The 17590-nt window shown below is 37.0% G+C and overlaps 2 protein-coding genes across 3 annotated transcripts; both read right to left on the minus strand.

Annotated features, from left to right (window-relative positions):
- Positions 1-449: 449 nt before the first annotated feature.
- Positions 450-2601, minus strand: RHS8 (root hair specific 8). Its single transcript, XM_079007201.1, has one exon. It carries the CDS (start codon positions 2545-2547, stop codon positions 637-639), a length of 1911 nt encoding a protein of 636 aa, XP_078863327.1. The 5' UTR covers positions 2548-2601; the 3' UTR covers positions 450-636.
- A 2192-nt stretch (positions 2602-4793) lies between these two features.
- Positions 4794-9581, minus strand: LOC145056693 (C2 calcium/lipid-binding plant phosphoribosyltransferase family protein). 2 transcript variants are annotated; one of them, XM_079004403.1, is made up of 2 exons: positions 9364-9581; positions 4794-7941 (listed from the first exon to the last, which is right to left on the minus strand). In XM_079004403.1, exon 2 carries the CDS (start codon positions 7899-7901, stop codon positions 4926-4928), a length of 2976 nt encoding a protein of 991 aa, XP_078860529.1. In that variant the 5' UTR covers positions 7902-7941; positions 9364-9581; the 3' UTR covers positions 4794-4925. The 2 variants fall into 2 exon arrangements, with proteins under 2 accessions (XP_078860529.1, XP_078860530.1); XM_079004404.1 differs by lacking the exon at positions 9364-9581 and adding an exon at positions 9223-9245.
- Positions 9582-17590: the final 8009 nt, after the last annotated feature.

Raw genomic sequence — 17590 nt, forward strand, 5'->3', positions numbered from 1 at the left:
TACAAACTTCTCAAATATACCCTTAATTAATCATAGAAAAACTATTTTTGAAAATGTCATTTTATGTAATTTTATATCTTTCAGTTAGGTTTTACTTAACATTTTTTTATCGGCTAGCTTATTAGCTAGCATCTAGCTTTTTAACTATCAGCTAGTTTATTAGTTATCGGCTAATTTTTAGCTACTAGCTAGATTTTCAGATAGCGCGTCAAACACAACCTAAATTGTTGATTCCAATGGAGGATGCATCTTGAAACATTTCGAATTTTCAAAAGGGTTTTTTTATTCTTCAAAAAAAGAGGTTGAGTTTTTGTTTTTTTTTTTTATGTTATTAACTCGAAAATTAGATATTTAAAATGCCATCCATATTATAATTAAAGTAGCCATTTTGTTAGAAATGTTTTCTGATAACTTGTTTTTTAATTTGTAAACATGCAGGGATAAAATCATTACAATACAAAAATCTGTAACATATAAACAAATCAACTAATGAATATTACATTTGTAACCTGATGAATCATTAAAAAAATACATCAATAAACAAACAAAAAACAAAATTAATATAGTCAAAAATTCAGTTTTCTCCTCTTTGAATGATATTTAACCTTCACCTTGGGTTTAGCTTTTATAGGAAACTTATTCCAAATTCAAACCTTTAACCCTTTCGATTAGGTTATTTATTGTAATGGAGAATGCATCTTGAAACAATTCAAATTTTGCATTTGGGTCTCCATATACTAATCTTGGCATCAATTCATAGACTATATATCTTCTCATATCATCCCTCTCCTTCAATGTCACTTTCATCAATCTTTCCACTACATTCACCTTCATCTCCCTTACCTCTTCTTGATCCACAAATACTGAATACTTCTCATGATCCTCAGGCAAATGCCATGGATACTGATAGTATGCCGTAAACGGGTCGAAAACTACCGGAATACATCCAGACACCAATGAGTCAAACACTGATTTTCTAGTCGGGCTATCTCCCGGAGGCTGAAGACAAAATTCAGACTCTGTGAATAACCCTATCAGTGATTTGGGCTCGTCGCAGAGCCCTGACTTACAATCGAAGAACTTACAATGTTCTTCGGTTGTTGATGTACATTGGTCTATCAGTATAGACCTAATGTTGTCCAGGGCGCCGGGACGGGCGGCGCCAGCGAAGCTGACAAGGCTTCGCCGGTTTGATGAGATGATGGTACGTTGCCATGAACGGATGTCGGCATCGGACTGTGGGTGGAAGTGAGTTGGGTGAGGGATTCCAATGTCATTAATCTCCCATGGTTGTCGTTCAATCATGAGCTTTATTGGGTTTTGCATTTCTTCAAGCTCGAGAAATCTTGTCCCCCATTTCGTATGCTCCTTCCTCCTGAAATCCCAAGAAATTTTTCCCAAAACAAAGAAATGATCTTTGCCTAGGTTCTTATCCCAGGGCTTTTGCATTTCTAGCCAATTTAAAAGTTCCAAAGACAAAGAATCCTTAATTTCGCTAGATACATTCTTGAAATGCCATCTCAAGATGTCTAATCCACCATAGTACGGAACGTAGAAGAGTTTTGCTTGGTTTTCGTCGTAAACACGGCATGGATGGTTTAGAACTCGGGAATGGAATATCAATTCCAACGAGTACTGATGAGTCCGGAACCAACGGTTCCCGAGTTCTGGTATGGGCTCTCCCAATGCGTTGTTGCTAAAATACTTACACATGTCTACCCAAGGAACCATGTTGTGACAATCAGTTGCCAACTCCTTGTTGAACTTTGGTGGCAATTCATAGACATAGATTCCCCGACCTTCACACTGGTTTGGATTCTGATTTTGATTTTGATTCGTGATCCATGACCTATGGACTCGTAGCTGCTCTTCCACTTCTTTCCTCGCTTTCTTGATCTCTTCAATCGTATCATTCAGAGGATTAGGGTTTTCAAGATTTACATCATGAGAAACTTCCTTAGAATCGCCTTTAAGGTCGTGCATCACCTCAGCCACATCACTCCTGACTTCTTTCTCCAGTATAGAAGGCGGGTTGTCAACAGCAACATCGGGAACTTCTTTGGTATCGTCTTTGAGGTCACTCATGACCTCAACCTCATCATTCGTGACTCTTTTCTCAAGTAAAGGAGTCGGGTTTTGAACAACGTCATTTGAATCACCTTGGAGGTTTCGGTTAACAGAAATGTCTTCCGAGACAGGAATCGAGAAACCACTGTCCTTTTCAAGTTTTTCTTCAAGAACAGGAATCTCTTTCTCAAGAAATTCTTGAGAAGTGGAATTTGTGAATGGAAGATGGAATTCCGCGTTCGGTTGTGTGGTGGCTGAGAGACAGTAGAGGTTGCTCAGCTTACGAGAAGAGACACACACATGAACGATCCTGCCTGAAATATACGTGGTGGAGGAAGACCACACCAACATCAGGATCATGAAAAAGAGAGCTGCGGGAAGAGGATACACGAACATTGTCACACACGATCGGAAACACCCTCTTCTGGATTCAACCTTTTTAGGTACTTTTGATCTCCGCTTAGACAACAAAGTCGCCATTTTTGATAAGCTAGCAAGAATGGCACTGATTTGGATTTGGAGTTCTTCCCGAGCTTTTCTAGTAGGAGAAATGTTGCTTGCTTGGCTTCACAGAAGCATATCATCATTGTCAAACAACATGAGTGCACGTAGAGCTTCAATGCATGATTAGTTTGTTTAAAATACTTGGAGGCACGATCTAATATGTACATTAATTAATTAAGGCAAAAAAAAAAACGTCAAACTAATCCCAATCGTTTATTGTATTTTGTATTGGGTTGTTACATACATCTAACAATTACAAAAAATCACGTTTGTTATAATATAATTAGCATCAACAGCCCGACTCAAGGATCAATCTGAGTTTGATGTCTGTATCGACCAAGAATTGACACGTTAGCATTCTAAGGTCATCTTACATTCATTGAACTCTAAAAAAAGATTTAATGATTTGAAAAGTCAAATTCCACTCTTTATACAACTTTATCTATAAGTTTAAAATTTGAATGAATTTGATGAACTGACACATTAGCATTAGTTCTCATCATTTGACTTTATTTATTAGGCAATTATAATACATACAGTACAACACAATAATCTAAATAATTCGAGACCTATAAAACACAATAACTTAAATAATATAGTACATTTAAGTGAAAAAATAATCTAATTATTATTTAATTATCTAAACTTAATTTTTGGTTACTTAAATTTATGGATTATCTAATGAAAAAATTGAACCCACCGTGCAATACAACTAGTAATCGTAAGACTATTCCATTCAACACACTCCATGTTACCACTAACAATGAGATTAACCTCCCTCCATCTTTCCCGCTCCTCATTAAAATCCTATAAACTTTGCATTGTGGAGAATGGAGATCTTAAGTAATTTCTACCATTCGTGTTGCACAATTCATGTAACATACACAAATCAATGAATATAAAAAATCTCGTCGTTGACATAGGTGGATTCACGGAGTAGTTTAGATTTATCGTTTAAAAATAATAATAATAATAATAAATGAAATGTATCGGTGTATGAGCATTTAATAATATATGATACCATAGGTAATTTCTAAAATTTGTTTTGCACGATTCATGTGAGGCACATCGATGAACTTGAAATGTATCGGTATTTGGACATTTGATAATAATTTATATGTATTTGATATCAATGTATTATTATAATATTGTTGAGAATGTATTAGAGGATATTCTTGATCATGACAAATCTTCATAATCTCTTTATATTACTTTCTTTCCTATGTTGTTGTATTCTAAAAGTCTTCTTTGTATATCTAATGTGTAAAAAAATCGCAAATCACCCATGAGTGATGAAGGAATAATATTCCTTACATGGCATCGGGAGACCATTAGGGTCCACATACACTATTATGGTACTATCTATCTCAATACCTTATGGTATCAAGAGACCATTAGGTACGCGAGTTTTAACCATGACACCGATGATAAAGGTGAAGATGAGAGCATTCCATTTTGTAACACCGACTATGTGTATGATACATAACCATGACACCAATGATAAAGGTGAAGTTGTTAAAGAAGAATCGATTTTTGAAAATCATATATATCTCCAAAGTTCGGTGGAATCTATGATCGTGCATGTTATCATGTTTGGTTCATATTTATTCGTTTTACAGTCTAAAAATTGTTTGCCCTTTGGAAGTTGTGGATGAGGTATCAGAGATGAAGAGATGAAGAGAGGCAGATGATGGAGGGTACTTGAAAGACAAATCAAGGATCTAATTTTATTATGGTTATCTTATTTTAAGATATCTTTATTAGAAAAAATATCTCCTAGATAAAATATTTAGATTTATATTATCTCCTATTTATATTTATATGATTTCAATCATAATTAAGAATCGTATTGGGGTTTTAGTTTGATTATAAATATGCTAGCGTGTTTGAGTTTTAACGGTTGAAATTTGATTAATAAAGAGTGGTATTCGAAACTCTATTTTTGTTATATGTGTGTTTGTGTATTTGTAATTGATCATTCAATCTAGTCATTTGGTTATTAGACCTTTGCCTCCGGTGGATCCTTCTAAACACAATCGCATTTTCGTTAAAAGATTAATCAAACGGGGTATAGTCGAAGAAGCCTTCCTTATGGGAATCAGCAGCTAAGCGCATAATGCATTATCCCTTCTTTAATCTTTGAGACAATAATCAACTTAACGAATGGATATTATTGATATTGATATCGTAAGTTAGAAAGTTTGAATAATTAAAAACAATCATTCTAGCAACATACAAGGATTTATTAAACAATCAAAATGAGTCCAAAGTTTCCAGAGTACAACCTAAACAACACAAGTTACAACACACCTTATTTGTCAATCACTTGGCTTAGCAACCAACATCATTCCTTGTCAAAGCATACTATCCGTCCTAGCTGGCAACCTTCGGAAGAAGTTAACAGGCACAGATGGCAAACGATGACGAAACCTAGGATGCCTCATCATATACACCCCGATCAAAGCTGCAATCGCCTGAAACGGTGTCACATACAACACAACCGCCGCCACCAAACAAAAAGTCACAAAAATAGCAGTAGCCCGTGGGTCCCTCCAGCTCAAAAGCGACTGCATCCTTTCACCTTGTGTCGCAATGTCCCCGACCACCGTCTGTATCCTTCCGGCCACACTTCTTAACCTATCATACCTCATCCTCACCAAATCAGGATTCCGGCTAGTCGGAAAAGTATCAAACTCCTCATCCAACTCATCAGGGTGGACCCCTTCAGCCTGTGAAATCTTTGTATTCATATGTGGCGGATACCTAGGCCGATACCTGAAGTTCCAGATTCCGATCAGAAACATGTAAAGAAACACCGTGGGTAAAATCAGCTCCGGGAAGCAAACCAGCATGATGAACAGGACATGAACAAGAACAGTAGTGATCGGATTCCTCCACATACAAATATCCCCGAACCACTTTGAAACCGCAAAAAGCGGCGCGAAAATCGTCATCAACCGGAAAAAATTCGCTTTGCTCCGCCGCATACTCCAGAGGTGGGAGTCTACATCTGACATGTACTCCACCACCTCTTTCCTGAGTGGCGGCTCGGCTCGACCCAACCGAGCCGCCACTATCAGTACGGCCTGGTGACGCAACATGTCAAGTTGCATCACACTGAAAGGCCGTACATAATGCATTTTGGGCAACAATGGGCGCGTATACGTATACAACATGTTAACAAAATTCGTGCAAGAAAACCGAATCGCTAAATGGACTTCCCCCATTTTTTTCACCCCATTCGGGTTTAAAACAAGTAACGGATACGAATGGGTGTAAACCCGACCCGCTTCGAGAGTCGAGATCCGGATCCGGACTTTCCCAATTCTCAAATCCTTACTGTTTGACCCTTTGTCACCTAACTGACTGTTGTCGAATACACCGACAGTTAAAACGGTTGCAGTATCGAAAACTTCCCATGTGTATTGTTCGTTGTACTTCGGGCATAAATTGTCGACTATGGTTCGGGTCCTGACCCATTTATGCCCGTATTTTGCTACACAGTAAGTATCGGATGTCCCGCGCCCATCTCGGGTTTTCATCGGGTGGAGCCCGACCGCGTTCAAAATCCCGAGTTCCAAAACCCCAATTGTGGGCTTCCAAAGTTGCTTTGCGGTGGGTCGAAGGTCACTACTATAGTGAGTCGACTCGTCGAGTACATGGTAACCTCCATCTAAACAAATCCTAAGATGAATCCTCATGGAAAATTTATCTTTTTTCAACTGGTCAACATCAACCGCAACGGGCTTTTCGAGGTTAAACCATCTCGAATGGATAATCCGGTCATCGGCCCGTTTTTCAACCATGGCCAACGGGATGATGACCCGCCCGAGAATCTCATCTTTTCCGGGCCCGACTCGGTCCTCCACGGTCAAAATCAAATGGTCCTCAAAAGGCTCGGCTGCAACAAAGAGTAAATCTTCATTCCATAACGGGTTAAGTGAACGGGCTTGGACCGTTTTAGTCTTCATGACCTGGTTCCCGATGTGGGCTTTCACATAAGTGTCCGGGAACCGGGACTTATCGGTGGGAACCAGGTCCTGGGCTTCAACCACATTGACCCGGACATACCATAGCCGTGGTGCTTGGTAGACCTTTGACCGGATCAGGGTCGAGGCTGCACCGGAACTATCAACCGGTGTAGCTGCATCCGAGTGCCACGCGTCTGGAAACGCTTCATCAGCTTGGGTCCCGATCCAGACCGCTAACATGAGCTCGCTTTTTATCCGGTCTCCCTTTTTGTCCTCGAGCCGGTACCATTGTGGGGCCAAAGGGCTATCGGGTGGGACCCGCAACGGGACTTCGTTTAGATCAAACCTTACAAACCCGACAAAATCGTCTTTGACCAAATCTTTATCTTTGACCACAACTTCAAGAACCGAAGCTTGCATTCTCTCTCTAGAAAACGCAAAAACAATGTTCCACATTGGGTTTTGGTTTTTTTCGATGTGACGTGTGACACCTTTATAGTTTCCGATTTTGACCTCGACATATGGGTCGAGACTTCCGGTTATATCCATGGAAGGTAGATCACGGGCTTTCACGACCCGGACAAACAAGAAATGCATCTTTTCAACAAGATCGTAAGTAGACGAAGCTTTATCGGTTCGAATAACCCGCCCGCCAACGACCCGCCCGCCACCCAGATACGGGCTGGTTTCTTTTAGAGCATAATCCACGGGTTGAGAAGAAGATTCTGAGTACATACGAACGAGTTTTGGAGGCTGAGGTGGCGGGTTGGGCTTTATTTGTTCATACCCGTATCTCATTGCAGGTGGTGGGGCCGGTGGGACACCAGTGTTGGCTGGAGCTTGAGTTTGAGTCTCATGAGGAAGATGATGAAAAGTGTGCCGCTTCTCACTATTTTTCACGGGTTCATGAACTGATTTAGTGTTTTGGGCCATGTTAACAATCGGGTCGGAAGTTTTGATTGATGGGTCATCGGTTATATAAACTTTAAGCCCGAGTTCTCCTCTTACACGAGAAAAGATTCCACGTTTCTCTAAAGGGTAATGTAAGACGACAGCGTCTGAATATGGAACAAACGAAGTTCCAGTTATGGAGACTTTACCTAAGAAGGATCTTGAATGGGTATCTTTGACATTGTTGTAGACGAAAGCATCGAGTGTGAGATTTGAGAGGATTGATGGGTCGGAAATATTGAAGTAGAAGCTTTCATTCCAAACCGGGTCGAGGTCTTTCTCTTTGACTGTTGTTCTGTATTTTTGACCATCGAAATAGAGCTCAACGAAAGCACTGGATGAACCTTGACCATCTTTTGGAAGAAGGTTGTGGGCCCCTGCCACGTCTACACCGAGCTTAAGATTCATATTCTTGCCAGAAATTCAAGAATGGTGAATCCAATTTAACCTGATAAACATGAAAATAATTCAAATTCAAGAAGCGAAAACAACAAAAATCTTGTGTCTTTTTGTGTAAAATCTAGATTTCTTTATAAGAAAAGAGTTGTTACTTTTTTCATACGATGTACTATGCTAATCGAACTTTTAAGGACAGATCCATGAACTTTAAACTAATAAACAATATAATATATGTAATAATGTAATATAATATAATATAATATATAATATTTTAAGATCTAAAGAAGTGGGAACTGTAATGGCTGAAAGTTAAAGTAAAGGGACCCTAAAATGAAGGTAAAGGCACATGACACTATATGACTGTTCACCGCATGAATCAAAAGATAAAGAGAAGAAAAAGAATAGTGAGATGATCTGTTTATAAGACAAAGCTACAGAAAGTAAAACCTAACAAAAGTTATTCATAATCCATACAAAAAAAAAAGGACACTCACTTTAATCATTTGCAACAAAGTTTCAAGATTCTTGGATAAAACTGAGTGATTCTTTTAAATTTGAACGTATTAAAAGGAATTTATGTAAAACCCACAAAAAAACGAAGAATCTTTGACCTAGACGTCATAAGTACGGATCTCTATACTTGTAGGTGAAGATCAAAAAGGGTTTTGAGGATCTGGATATTAACATTAAAAAACAAAAGCAGAAAGGCATTCAAAATTCTCAGAAAAGATTGGGAATTTTTCAGATTCAAATATATTTATAGAAATCTGACAAAAAGCTTAAGATCTTGTAGAAGAAGGAGATTTTGATCATTTGTAAATTAAAAACCAAGAATCAAAAGCAAATAATTTCAAGATTCTTGGATAATATATGATTTGACAAGAAGATTCGTCAGATTTGAGCAAAATTAAAGGAATTCTGATATTACCCAATAATACAAAACTACGATCATTCTAAATGACACTATAACTTGCATATCAAATCCAAAATGAACAGGAAAAACTTAGAGAATCCTCATGAAATGATGCCTGAGATTTAAGGAAATTCATGTGAACCCCACATTACAACTGACTATACATGAACAGAAAAAGCATCAGTTTCAGTTTTAAATCAACAATAATGCGAGTTTTAACACCTGTAAAAAAGATAAAATAAAGAGGAAAAGGGTACCCAATTCAAGAATTTCAACAAAGGCCAAGAGCAATCAGATCTCAATTGAGTCATAATTAAAAAAAAAAAAAAAAAAAAAAAAAAAAAAAAAAAAAGCAAGTCTTTTTCTTAGTAATCTGTATAAAAACAAGAAAGTGAATAACAAGAATCTTATACTTACATACGGTTTATACAAACCAATGCTGTAGATTCAAACAAATTACTATGAACCCACAAAACCCCAGATCTCAGTATCCTCACAAAGAAAAACAAACAACAATAATGACACGAATTCTGAGCTAAAAGCGAAAAAAGAAACTACCTGATTTTGAGCTATGAACACCACTAGAAAGAGGGGTTCGGGTTACCAATTTGTTGGGTTGGTTGTGTTGAAGATAGAGTGAGGTAGCGAGTAGTATCAAAATCTGACAGGCTCTTTTTAAATTAGCTTGAAGCCAAAAGAGAAGAAGTGGAGAGAGAAAACAAGATTGTGTGTAAAATACCTGAGAAAGGTGTTAAAACCTTAAGATGTGGAATAAAATAAGGTTTAATTTCAGAAGAGGGAGCCATTAGTATCTTTTTTAAGTGTTTTTCAAGTAGTATTTTCTGCTTATTTGGCGCGCAAAACGAGGTCTTCGTAGTGACGTGGCTATTGGATCTGGCTTGGGTACAGAGGACCATACAGGAAGACGGTGAATCAAAGTTTTGAATATTTTTTTAGTCACATGACATCTAACTCGTTTCATTTAAATTACTTTCAGTTTTATCATATGTTTCAGACGGATATGTACTGTTAAAGTTATAAATCAAATTAGTCCATCATAAGATGCTACATGTATATAAAAGAATCGCTTTTGTAAGAACAAGATCATAATTTTCACTTCAAATTTTTGGTCGTCTTCGAAAGCTATGAATATCGATGATCTCTATTAAAGATAAGGACAAGAAAAAGAAAACGCGTTGATTAATGCGGATATTGAATGATGTTTTATGACATAATATAATTGTAGATGCTATATTAATTTGTTCATTACATTTATTTGTAATTACATTCTACTCCAATAACATTAGGGATGAGTATAGGCGGGTATCCGCCTCATTTGACGAGAACCGGAACCGGAACCGGCGGTTCCTAGAAAGTTAGAACCGGAACCGAAACTGCTCTCGGCAGTTCTTCCGGTTCCGGGAGCGGGTAACCCCGTTACATTAATTTTGTTAACTTTTGTCGATAAAATCGCAATTTAGTTCGATCCAAATCAAATCAATATGGACTAAAGACGGACAAAATCAGACCAGTATATTCTAAACCGGTCTAAGTAACACACATATTTATATGAAATAATATATATATATATATATATATATATATATATATATAACCGGTTCCGGCTGGTACCCAGCGGGTAGCGGTTCCGAAAAAACGAGAACCGGAACCGGAACCGAAACCCCTGAAGGCGGTTCCATAACTTTAGGAATCGGAACCGGAACCGCTTAAAGCGGTTCCGGTTCCAAAATTGGCATTTCCAAGGTGGTTCCAGATCCAAAAGCGGGTACCCGGTTCCGATGCTCATCCCTAAATAACATGATTAGTTTGGATTGTACAATGTACTAAATGTCGTATAATTAGGTTGACCTAGCTTGAAGTGTCAAAACCAACTTTTGAAGCCACCAAAGGAAGCATTAGTATGAATAGTCCCAATTGTCCACTTTCAAATTGGCTCATATCCAAGAAAATATGAATATGATGGGGCAAACATAAAAGGGATTTATAGCAATCATTATGATGGTACATCCGATAACACCAATATGTCTAACAATGAGACCAATCTTATATCTTGATAGAATCGTTTCTCCCTATGGAATCTACAGCCTTATATCTCTATTTGGGCATGACCATTCCACCTATAAAAATGCTCGAACAAACATCCCCTATCACGGTATGTTATTCCTTGCTCAAGATTTCTTTAGTACTCTTACATTTTCTGTTGAATACTTATTGACTTGATTGTTGAACCAAATCCATAGGGAGTCTCCGAAGATTTTGTTGATTGTTTGTTGTGTTGTTACCATGTACTCGTCAAAGATCCATGCCAAGTATCCCTTTAATCTGACAAACATATTGAAGGTAACATCATTTGGCATCGTTCATGTGACATCAAGTAAACAACCATTGTCAATATGATTTACATGCTTACAAGAGATATAATTTTGACTTAAGAACATATCACTGATTTTCATATGAAATAGTTTGGCAAGTAGGTGGTAAGACATGAAGTTCACGATGGAGGTGACTTACCCATACATTTCTTACGGTTGTATTGACAAGAGCATGGTACTCAGATATACAACTAAATATCATAGGTGATGTCTTTGCGCTCCAAGAGACTAGGTTTATATCCCATAAAGATAGAGTATCCATAAGTAGATCGTCTTGTTTCAATGCAATGAGCCTAATCTATAACACCCAAAAAATCAAAACAAAGTTCACTCGGAAAATTTCATTTTTAATTTACAAAATAGCTCGATGTATATTTGAGTAACTAGTAGTATATAAGTATTTATCAAATGGATTATAAATAGCAAAACCAAACAAAGATTTGAGACAAGCGTTCTATCCATCTAACATTTTTTCTATTTTCCAACTACGAGTGTTATACCCTTACGAGGTTTACCTTACTGAAAGGCACAACAATAAATAAAGGTCAAGTTAAGCAAGCTTAGTGAGTAACCTAGTCAGCATACACTCATAACATCAACAATAATTAATCATAAAAATTAAACTCACATCAGCAACTATAAAGTATATAAACCCTTTCAAGAATCCTCACGATATCAAGCATGTGGTAAGACATGAAGTTCACGAAGGAGGTAAGTTACCCATATAATTTTTGTGGTTGTATTCACATGAGCATGGTACTTAGATTCACACCTAGATGTAGATATTGTATGTTTGTATTTTGAACTCCAAGAGATAAGGTTACATCCATTAATATAGAGTATCCACAAGTAGATTATCATGTTTCAACGCATCGAGCCCAATTTATAACATCTAAAAAATCAAAACAAAGTACACTCGTAAATTTTCATTTTTAATTTACAAAACAGCTCGGTGTACATTTGAATTAACTAGTTGTATACAAGTATTTTATCAAATGGATCATAAACAACAAAATCCAACAAAGATCCAAGTTTGACATTACCATCCATCTAACGGTTCTTTTATTTTTTCAGTTGCTAGTGTTATAACCTTACTAGGTTTATATGATCTGAAAGACACAACAACAAATAAAGGTCCATATACACAAACTTAATGAGTTACCTAGTCAACATACAATCATAACATTGACAATAATTAATCAGTAAAATTAAAGCCACATCAACAGGTATAAAGTATATAAAGCAACCTTTTAAGAATTTTCACTATGTCAATCCTTCCGACTAATACCATTTATGTGTCTTCTACAATAACGAGTTATAGTTCTATTAAAATTAATCTACAACTACCAAAAATAGGTCTTGTCATAAATGTTTTGCCCTGAAACCAATCAATGGTATCCAACTATGGCATTACGACCACAACGGCTACTATTTCAATCAACACCATTCGCCTAATGTATCTCGGACACAAAGGCTACAATTTCATTCCACAACAATCAACTTTGGTATTATGGCCACAAAGGCTACTATTTTAATTAACAACATACATCAATTGTATTACGACCACAAGGGCTATCATTTCAATTAACAACATACATCAATCATATTACGACCACAAAGTCTACCATTTCAAATCATTAGCTATCAGCAATGGTTTTCGCCACAAAGGCTCACCCAAAATAAACCACTAACTATCAACAATAGGTCTTGCCACAAAGTTTCATCAAAATAAAACATCAATTAATAATTATGGTTCTTGAGTGTATAATCTTATCATATCATATATGATGTGCACGAAAGTACCTACTAATTTTAATATTTATAACCTAACAAACTTAGACTAACTATGCACTTATAGGCAGTGTACCTAGTCAGATTACAGTATAGATTAGGTAAGTCGGGTGTCGATCACAGGGAACGGTGGTGAATTAATTTAAAATATTTGATTATAGGTTACAGGACACACGAAAGGAATAAATAAATGGTTATTAAATCTCAAACGAACAATTAATTAGCAACTCTCGATAAACTAACATGAAAGCAAATCTCTTCAGGTACTTTGGTTTAGATAAATTACACCTTAAAAACATAGACAATTGCATACACAAATTCATTTATTCATGTTCACGGATTCCTAAAATGATTAGATTCGCATTCACTATAACTAATCCTTTAGCAAACAAGTCAATTCAAACAGTGATCAGTTAATTAAACTAACATGTTTCCTAGTGTTCAGTTCGTATCAAGCAAGACTTGTAAATATAGTTAATCAAATTGGCCGTTCAATTAACCTCTTGTTGATGGTCATCAAACAAGGCTCACACGTTAACTTATTTATTCCCAAGTTAATCCTAGTTTCACATTCGTTATTCCTAGACTTATAATCTTGATGGTCATCAAAATCATAAGAGACAAGCAATCAAGCAGATGTTCATACAACTCAATTTACTTAATAATTAACAGCAAATAATTATCATTAACACGTAAGGATCTTTTAACAAGCTTGTCAAGATAAATTAAACATAAACAAACAATTCAATATAGCAATTAGTCTAATAATCAAGGTTTCATTCAATCATAAACACAAAGTAAAAGGTTTTTACACCCAAATCAGAAACTAAATACATAATAGTAACACAGTGGAATGCTAAACATGGTCACGTTAACAACCCATATGATTACCGACATGTATCCGCTCTCCAATCCTTCCGATCTCCGCTCCCGTTAGCTTAACGGCCTTCCGGCCGCCTTCTAGACCCTCAAAACGGCTTAACAGAAGTTAATTACCGACTAAATTAGGTTCGAAGTCGAATCCCCCCCTCTGGTTAGCTGATAATCACTTTTTATAGCCCTTATAACCGACTTACGTACGTTGGGCGTAAGTCGAATTACGCTGGGCGTACTAAGGATCAATGCGCGATGAGGTTATCTGGATGCAAGCAGTTACGCTGGGCGTAACTCGTATTTGGCTATTACACTTAGCGTAGATGTAACTTATGCGGGGCGTAGTCGGCTCCTCCAAAAATTTTCCTTTCTTTTAGCCTCTAAGCCCGATTTCCGCTTCAGTCTTTTCTTTTGTGCTCTATGGACAACTAATAGCTGCAAATCATAATTCAAAGCATTATAAGTACTTTTTAGTTCTAAAAGAGAATAATAAAGGCTAAAATATTAAGATATAATGTATAAATATATATAAATACACATATCAATACACTAATAATCGGCTAAGATTTTTACCTATGGAACCTTATCATATCATTTAATGGCAATCAACAAAAAAATGAAGTTATGAAATCTTATTGTGTCACTTAACAATTTCTAGTTATCAAAGAATTATTATATCATTCAACAATAATGGTAAACTTGATTTCGTCGTAGCAGATAATGGTAAATATATAAAGGATGGTAGCAAGGAGAATTAATGGAAGCAGTTTTGGGGAACACGCGGTTCATTGTAGAGAGCTCCACGGTTTCAAATACCGACATGATGTGGTTAGTCATATTTTCTTTGATGCTTATCGATGTAATATCCCAAAAACACGATAAAAAATTTCATTTTTAAATTTAAGAAGCCAATGTTTTCAATTCCAAAACCATATCAAGTCAAGTGTCAAATACAATTATTTACCAAGATCAGAACATCATAAAATCTCTCAAAATATATCTTCGAATGATGTGTATGATCACGCATTCTCCTTTCCACGGTCATCTGAAGTACCTAAAACAATAAACCGAAAACTGTAAGCAAAAGCTTAGAGAGCCCCCCCAAAGTACCACCACACAACATAACATATACAACATTGCATACTGGGTCCAATTAGTCATCAGACTGGAATACCCCTGGCCCAATCAATCATCAGATAGGAATGCCAATATACAATAGGTCTGCTCAGTTATCAGACTGGAATACCCTTGGGTCCACTCAATCATTGGACTGGAATACCCTCGGTCTATTTGCTCACACACAAACTAGTAAAGCCTCAACCCCAAACCATAACATGTCGACATATACATACCAGATAACATATAACCAATTAACAAGCAAACAAACAGATCTATAGATCACTATCGCATAACAATATACTATATAGCAGGATTCAGTTCCGACATCTCAATACAACATAGAATCATCCTCTAACCAAGATACATGATTCATTGGGCCGATTATGGTGCCTTCGACCCACAAGTACAATGAGGAAAACTCATATGTCGGTCTGAATAGATAGTTGAATAGGTCTCTACTCCGAATCTCAGCTCCACTTGTCACCTATTAATCAAATAGTGACCAATATTAAATACAACTCAAAATACCCAAAATACCTTTAGGTCAAACTTGGTCCAATCCTTGCCAAAGTCAAAAAGTCAAACTTGGTTAACAGAACTGAGTACGCACAATGTACTCAGCTGGTACGCATGGCGTACACGAAGCTTGACCGAAACGCGAGGAGTTGACCTCGTACGCCCAACATACCTGGATTATGCCCAACGTACGTGATGGGCTCCTTCTTTTCTTATTAAGAGCTTAATCCTTAAGCTCTTTTGCCCATAATCCAGATCTAGTCCTAAACCAACGTCCTTCACCATAAAGTGCCCAATAACAAAAACCCTAATTATTTAACCCGTTAAGAACTTTATGGTTAAGGACGTTGGTTTAGGATTACGCCCAACGTACGTGATGGGTTCCTTATTTTCTTATGAAGATCTAGTCCTAAGGTCTTAATGGGTTAAAAATGTAACCTTTATTGTTAATTTCCTTCCAACAAGTGCCCAATAACAAAAACTCTAACTATTTAACCCATTAAGACCTTGTAAGTTGTAACTCAGGAATGGAAGGAAAATAACAATCAAGGTTACATTTTTATGCTTGTAGATGCTCCAAAATGACTAAAAGGATGGCTTATATGGACTAGAGTAATCCATACTCAATTTTCTAAGCTTATGGAATAAAAAAGAACATGATTTCATGGATAAACAAGATTTAATCAATGCTTTATCAAGTTCATGGTTTTTACCTTCAAATGGTGTCAAATGATGTTGCTATTCTGGATTCAAAGAGTTCCACTTCTCCAAGATGACCTTATCTTCTTTCTCCCTCCTTCAAAATAACCAAAACACACTCAAGGGCTCACAAATGCTCTCAAATGGATTAGGGTTTGCAAAGTGTTCGAAATGAGGTTAGAGGCTGGTGGAAGGGATGAGACTTGGTACTTAAGGATGTTTAAATATGGTCCAAACCCTAAAAAATAGGGTTTGAGGTTCTGGCACGTACGCCCAACGTACGTGAACTCCGCCCAAAATTTAAAAAAATGTCATTGTGGGCAATTTTGAAACATTTCCCATATACAAGGGCTACAATGAAAATAATCTTCGTACTTAGGGTTAAAATTAGAAATGCCTCATCATCAGGATGTTACAGTCGACGTGCTGGTATTTATGTGAAGAAAGAAGCGTCTATGAACTTTTTGATGGGTTTTGAGCATTTCTACAATCCTATGTGATCATGCAATCCTAATTGCTTTATATCTAAGTTTGTAACACCCTGAGTCCCAGGTATAAATTTAAAATTTTATTATATTCATATTGATAGGGCAACTCGACGAGTTGGAGGCCCCAACTTGTTGAGTAGAGACTGAGATTGGCCGCGTGATTTTAGAGCCAAATCGACGAGTTGGTGAACCGAACTCGACGAGTTGGAGCCGAGTGAGAAAACCCTAATTTTTAAGGTTTGCACCCTATTTAAAGGACCTTAAGTCCTTTACCCCGCCTCCCTCATCACCTTACCACCCAAAGACAAATCCTAATCGAGTTATCCTCCATTTTGAGAGTGTGTAAGGCTAAGAGTGTGTGTTTTTGGTGCATTCCTTGAAGAAACTTTAAGAGTAAATGGCTTGGAACAAGGAGTCTTTAGATCCAACATCCATTCAGTTGTAGTAGTCACCTGAAGGTAAAAAGCTACTACCTTGATCACTTGTTTGTTAGATCTCTCCATTAGAGAGTTTTTGGCCATTTCTAGCTTCTTCTTGAGTCATTATTGGTTTTTAGCATGCTTTGAAGCTAAAACTTCATATATGGACACTATTAGGCCCTTTAGGCCTAAAGACTCAAGCTTTATCAAGCTTTGGCCAATCTTCATGCCTTAAACCCCTTGTTGAGCCTTGTTTTGGCAAAGTTAGCCCCTAAATGCCATGCATGGACGTAAAGCTTGCAGCTTTACGTGGTATCTAAGCCCTAGAAGGCTAGATCTAGATTTTGGGGCCTTAGTCTTTCTTAAAAATGTTTGAATGAGAGAAAGTTCTGAAGGAACTCAACGAGTTGGTAAGCCAACTTGACGAGTTAGTTAAGGTTTTCCCCCGATAGTCTGGACACTGTACAAACTCGACGATTTGGTGAGA

The sequence above is a fragment of the Lactuca serriola genome, chromosome 6 (assembly GCF_051521515.1).
Source record: "Lactuca serriola cultivar US96UC23 chromosome 6, Lser_US96UC23_V15, whole genome shotgun sequence".
Classification (NCBI taxonomy): Eukaryota; Viridiplantae; Streptophyta; class Magnoliopsida; order Asterales; family Asteraceae; genus Lactuca; species Lactuca serriola.

Coding starts and splice junctions, on each gene's coding strand:
- LOC145056693 (XM_079004403.1), bottom strand. CDS start 7,901: ATGAATCTTAAGCTCGGTGTAGACGTGGCAGGGGCCCACAACCTTCTT.
- RHS8 (XM_079007201.1), bottom strand. CDS start 2,547: ATGGCGACTTTGTTGTCTAAGCGGAGATCAAAAGTACCTAAAAAGGTT.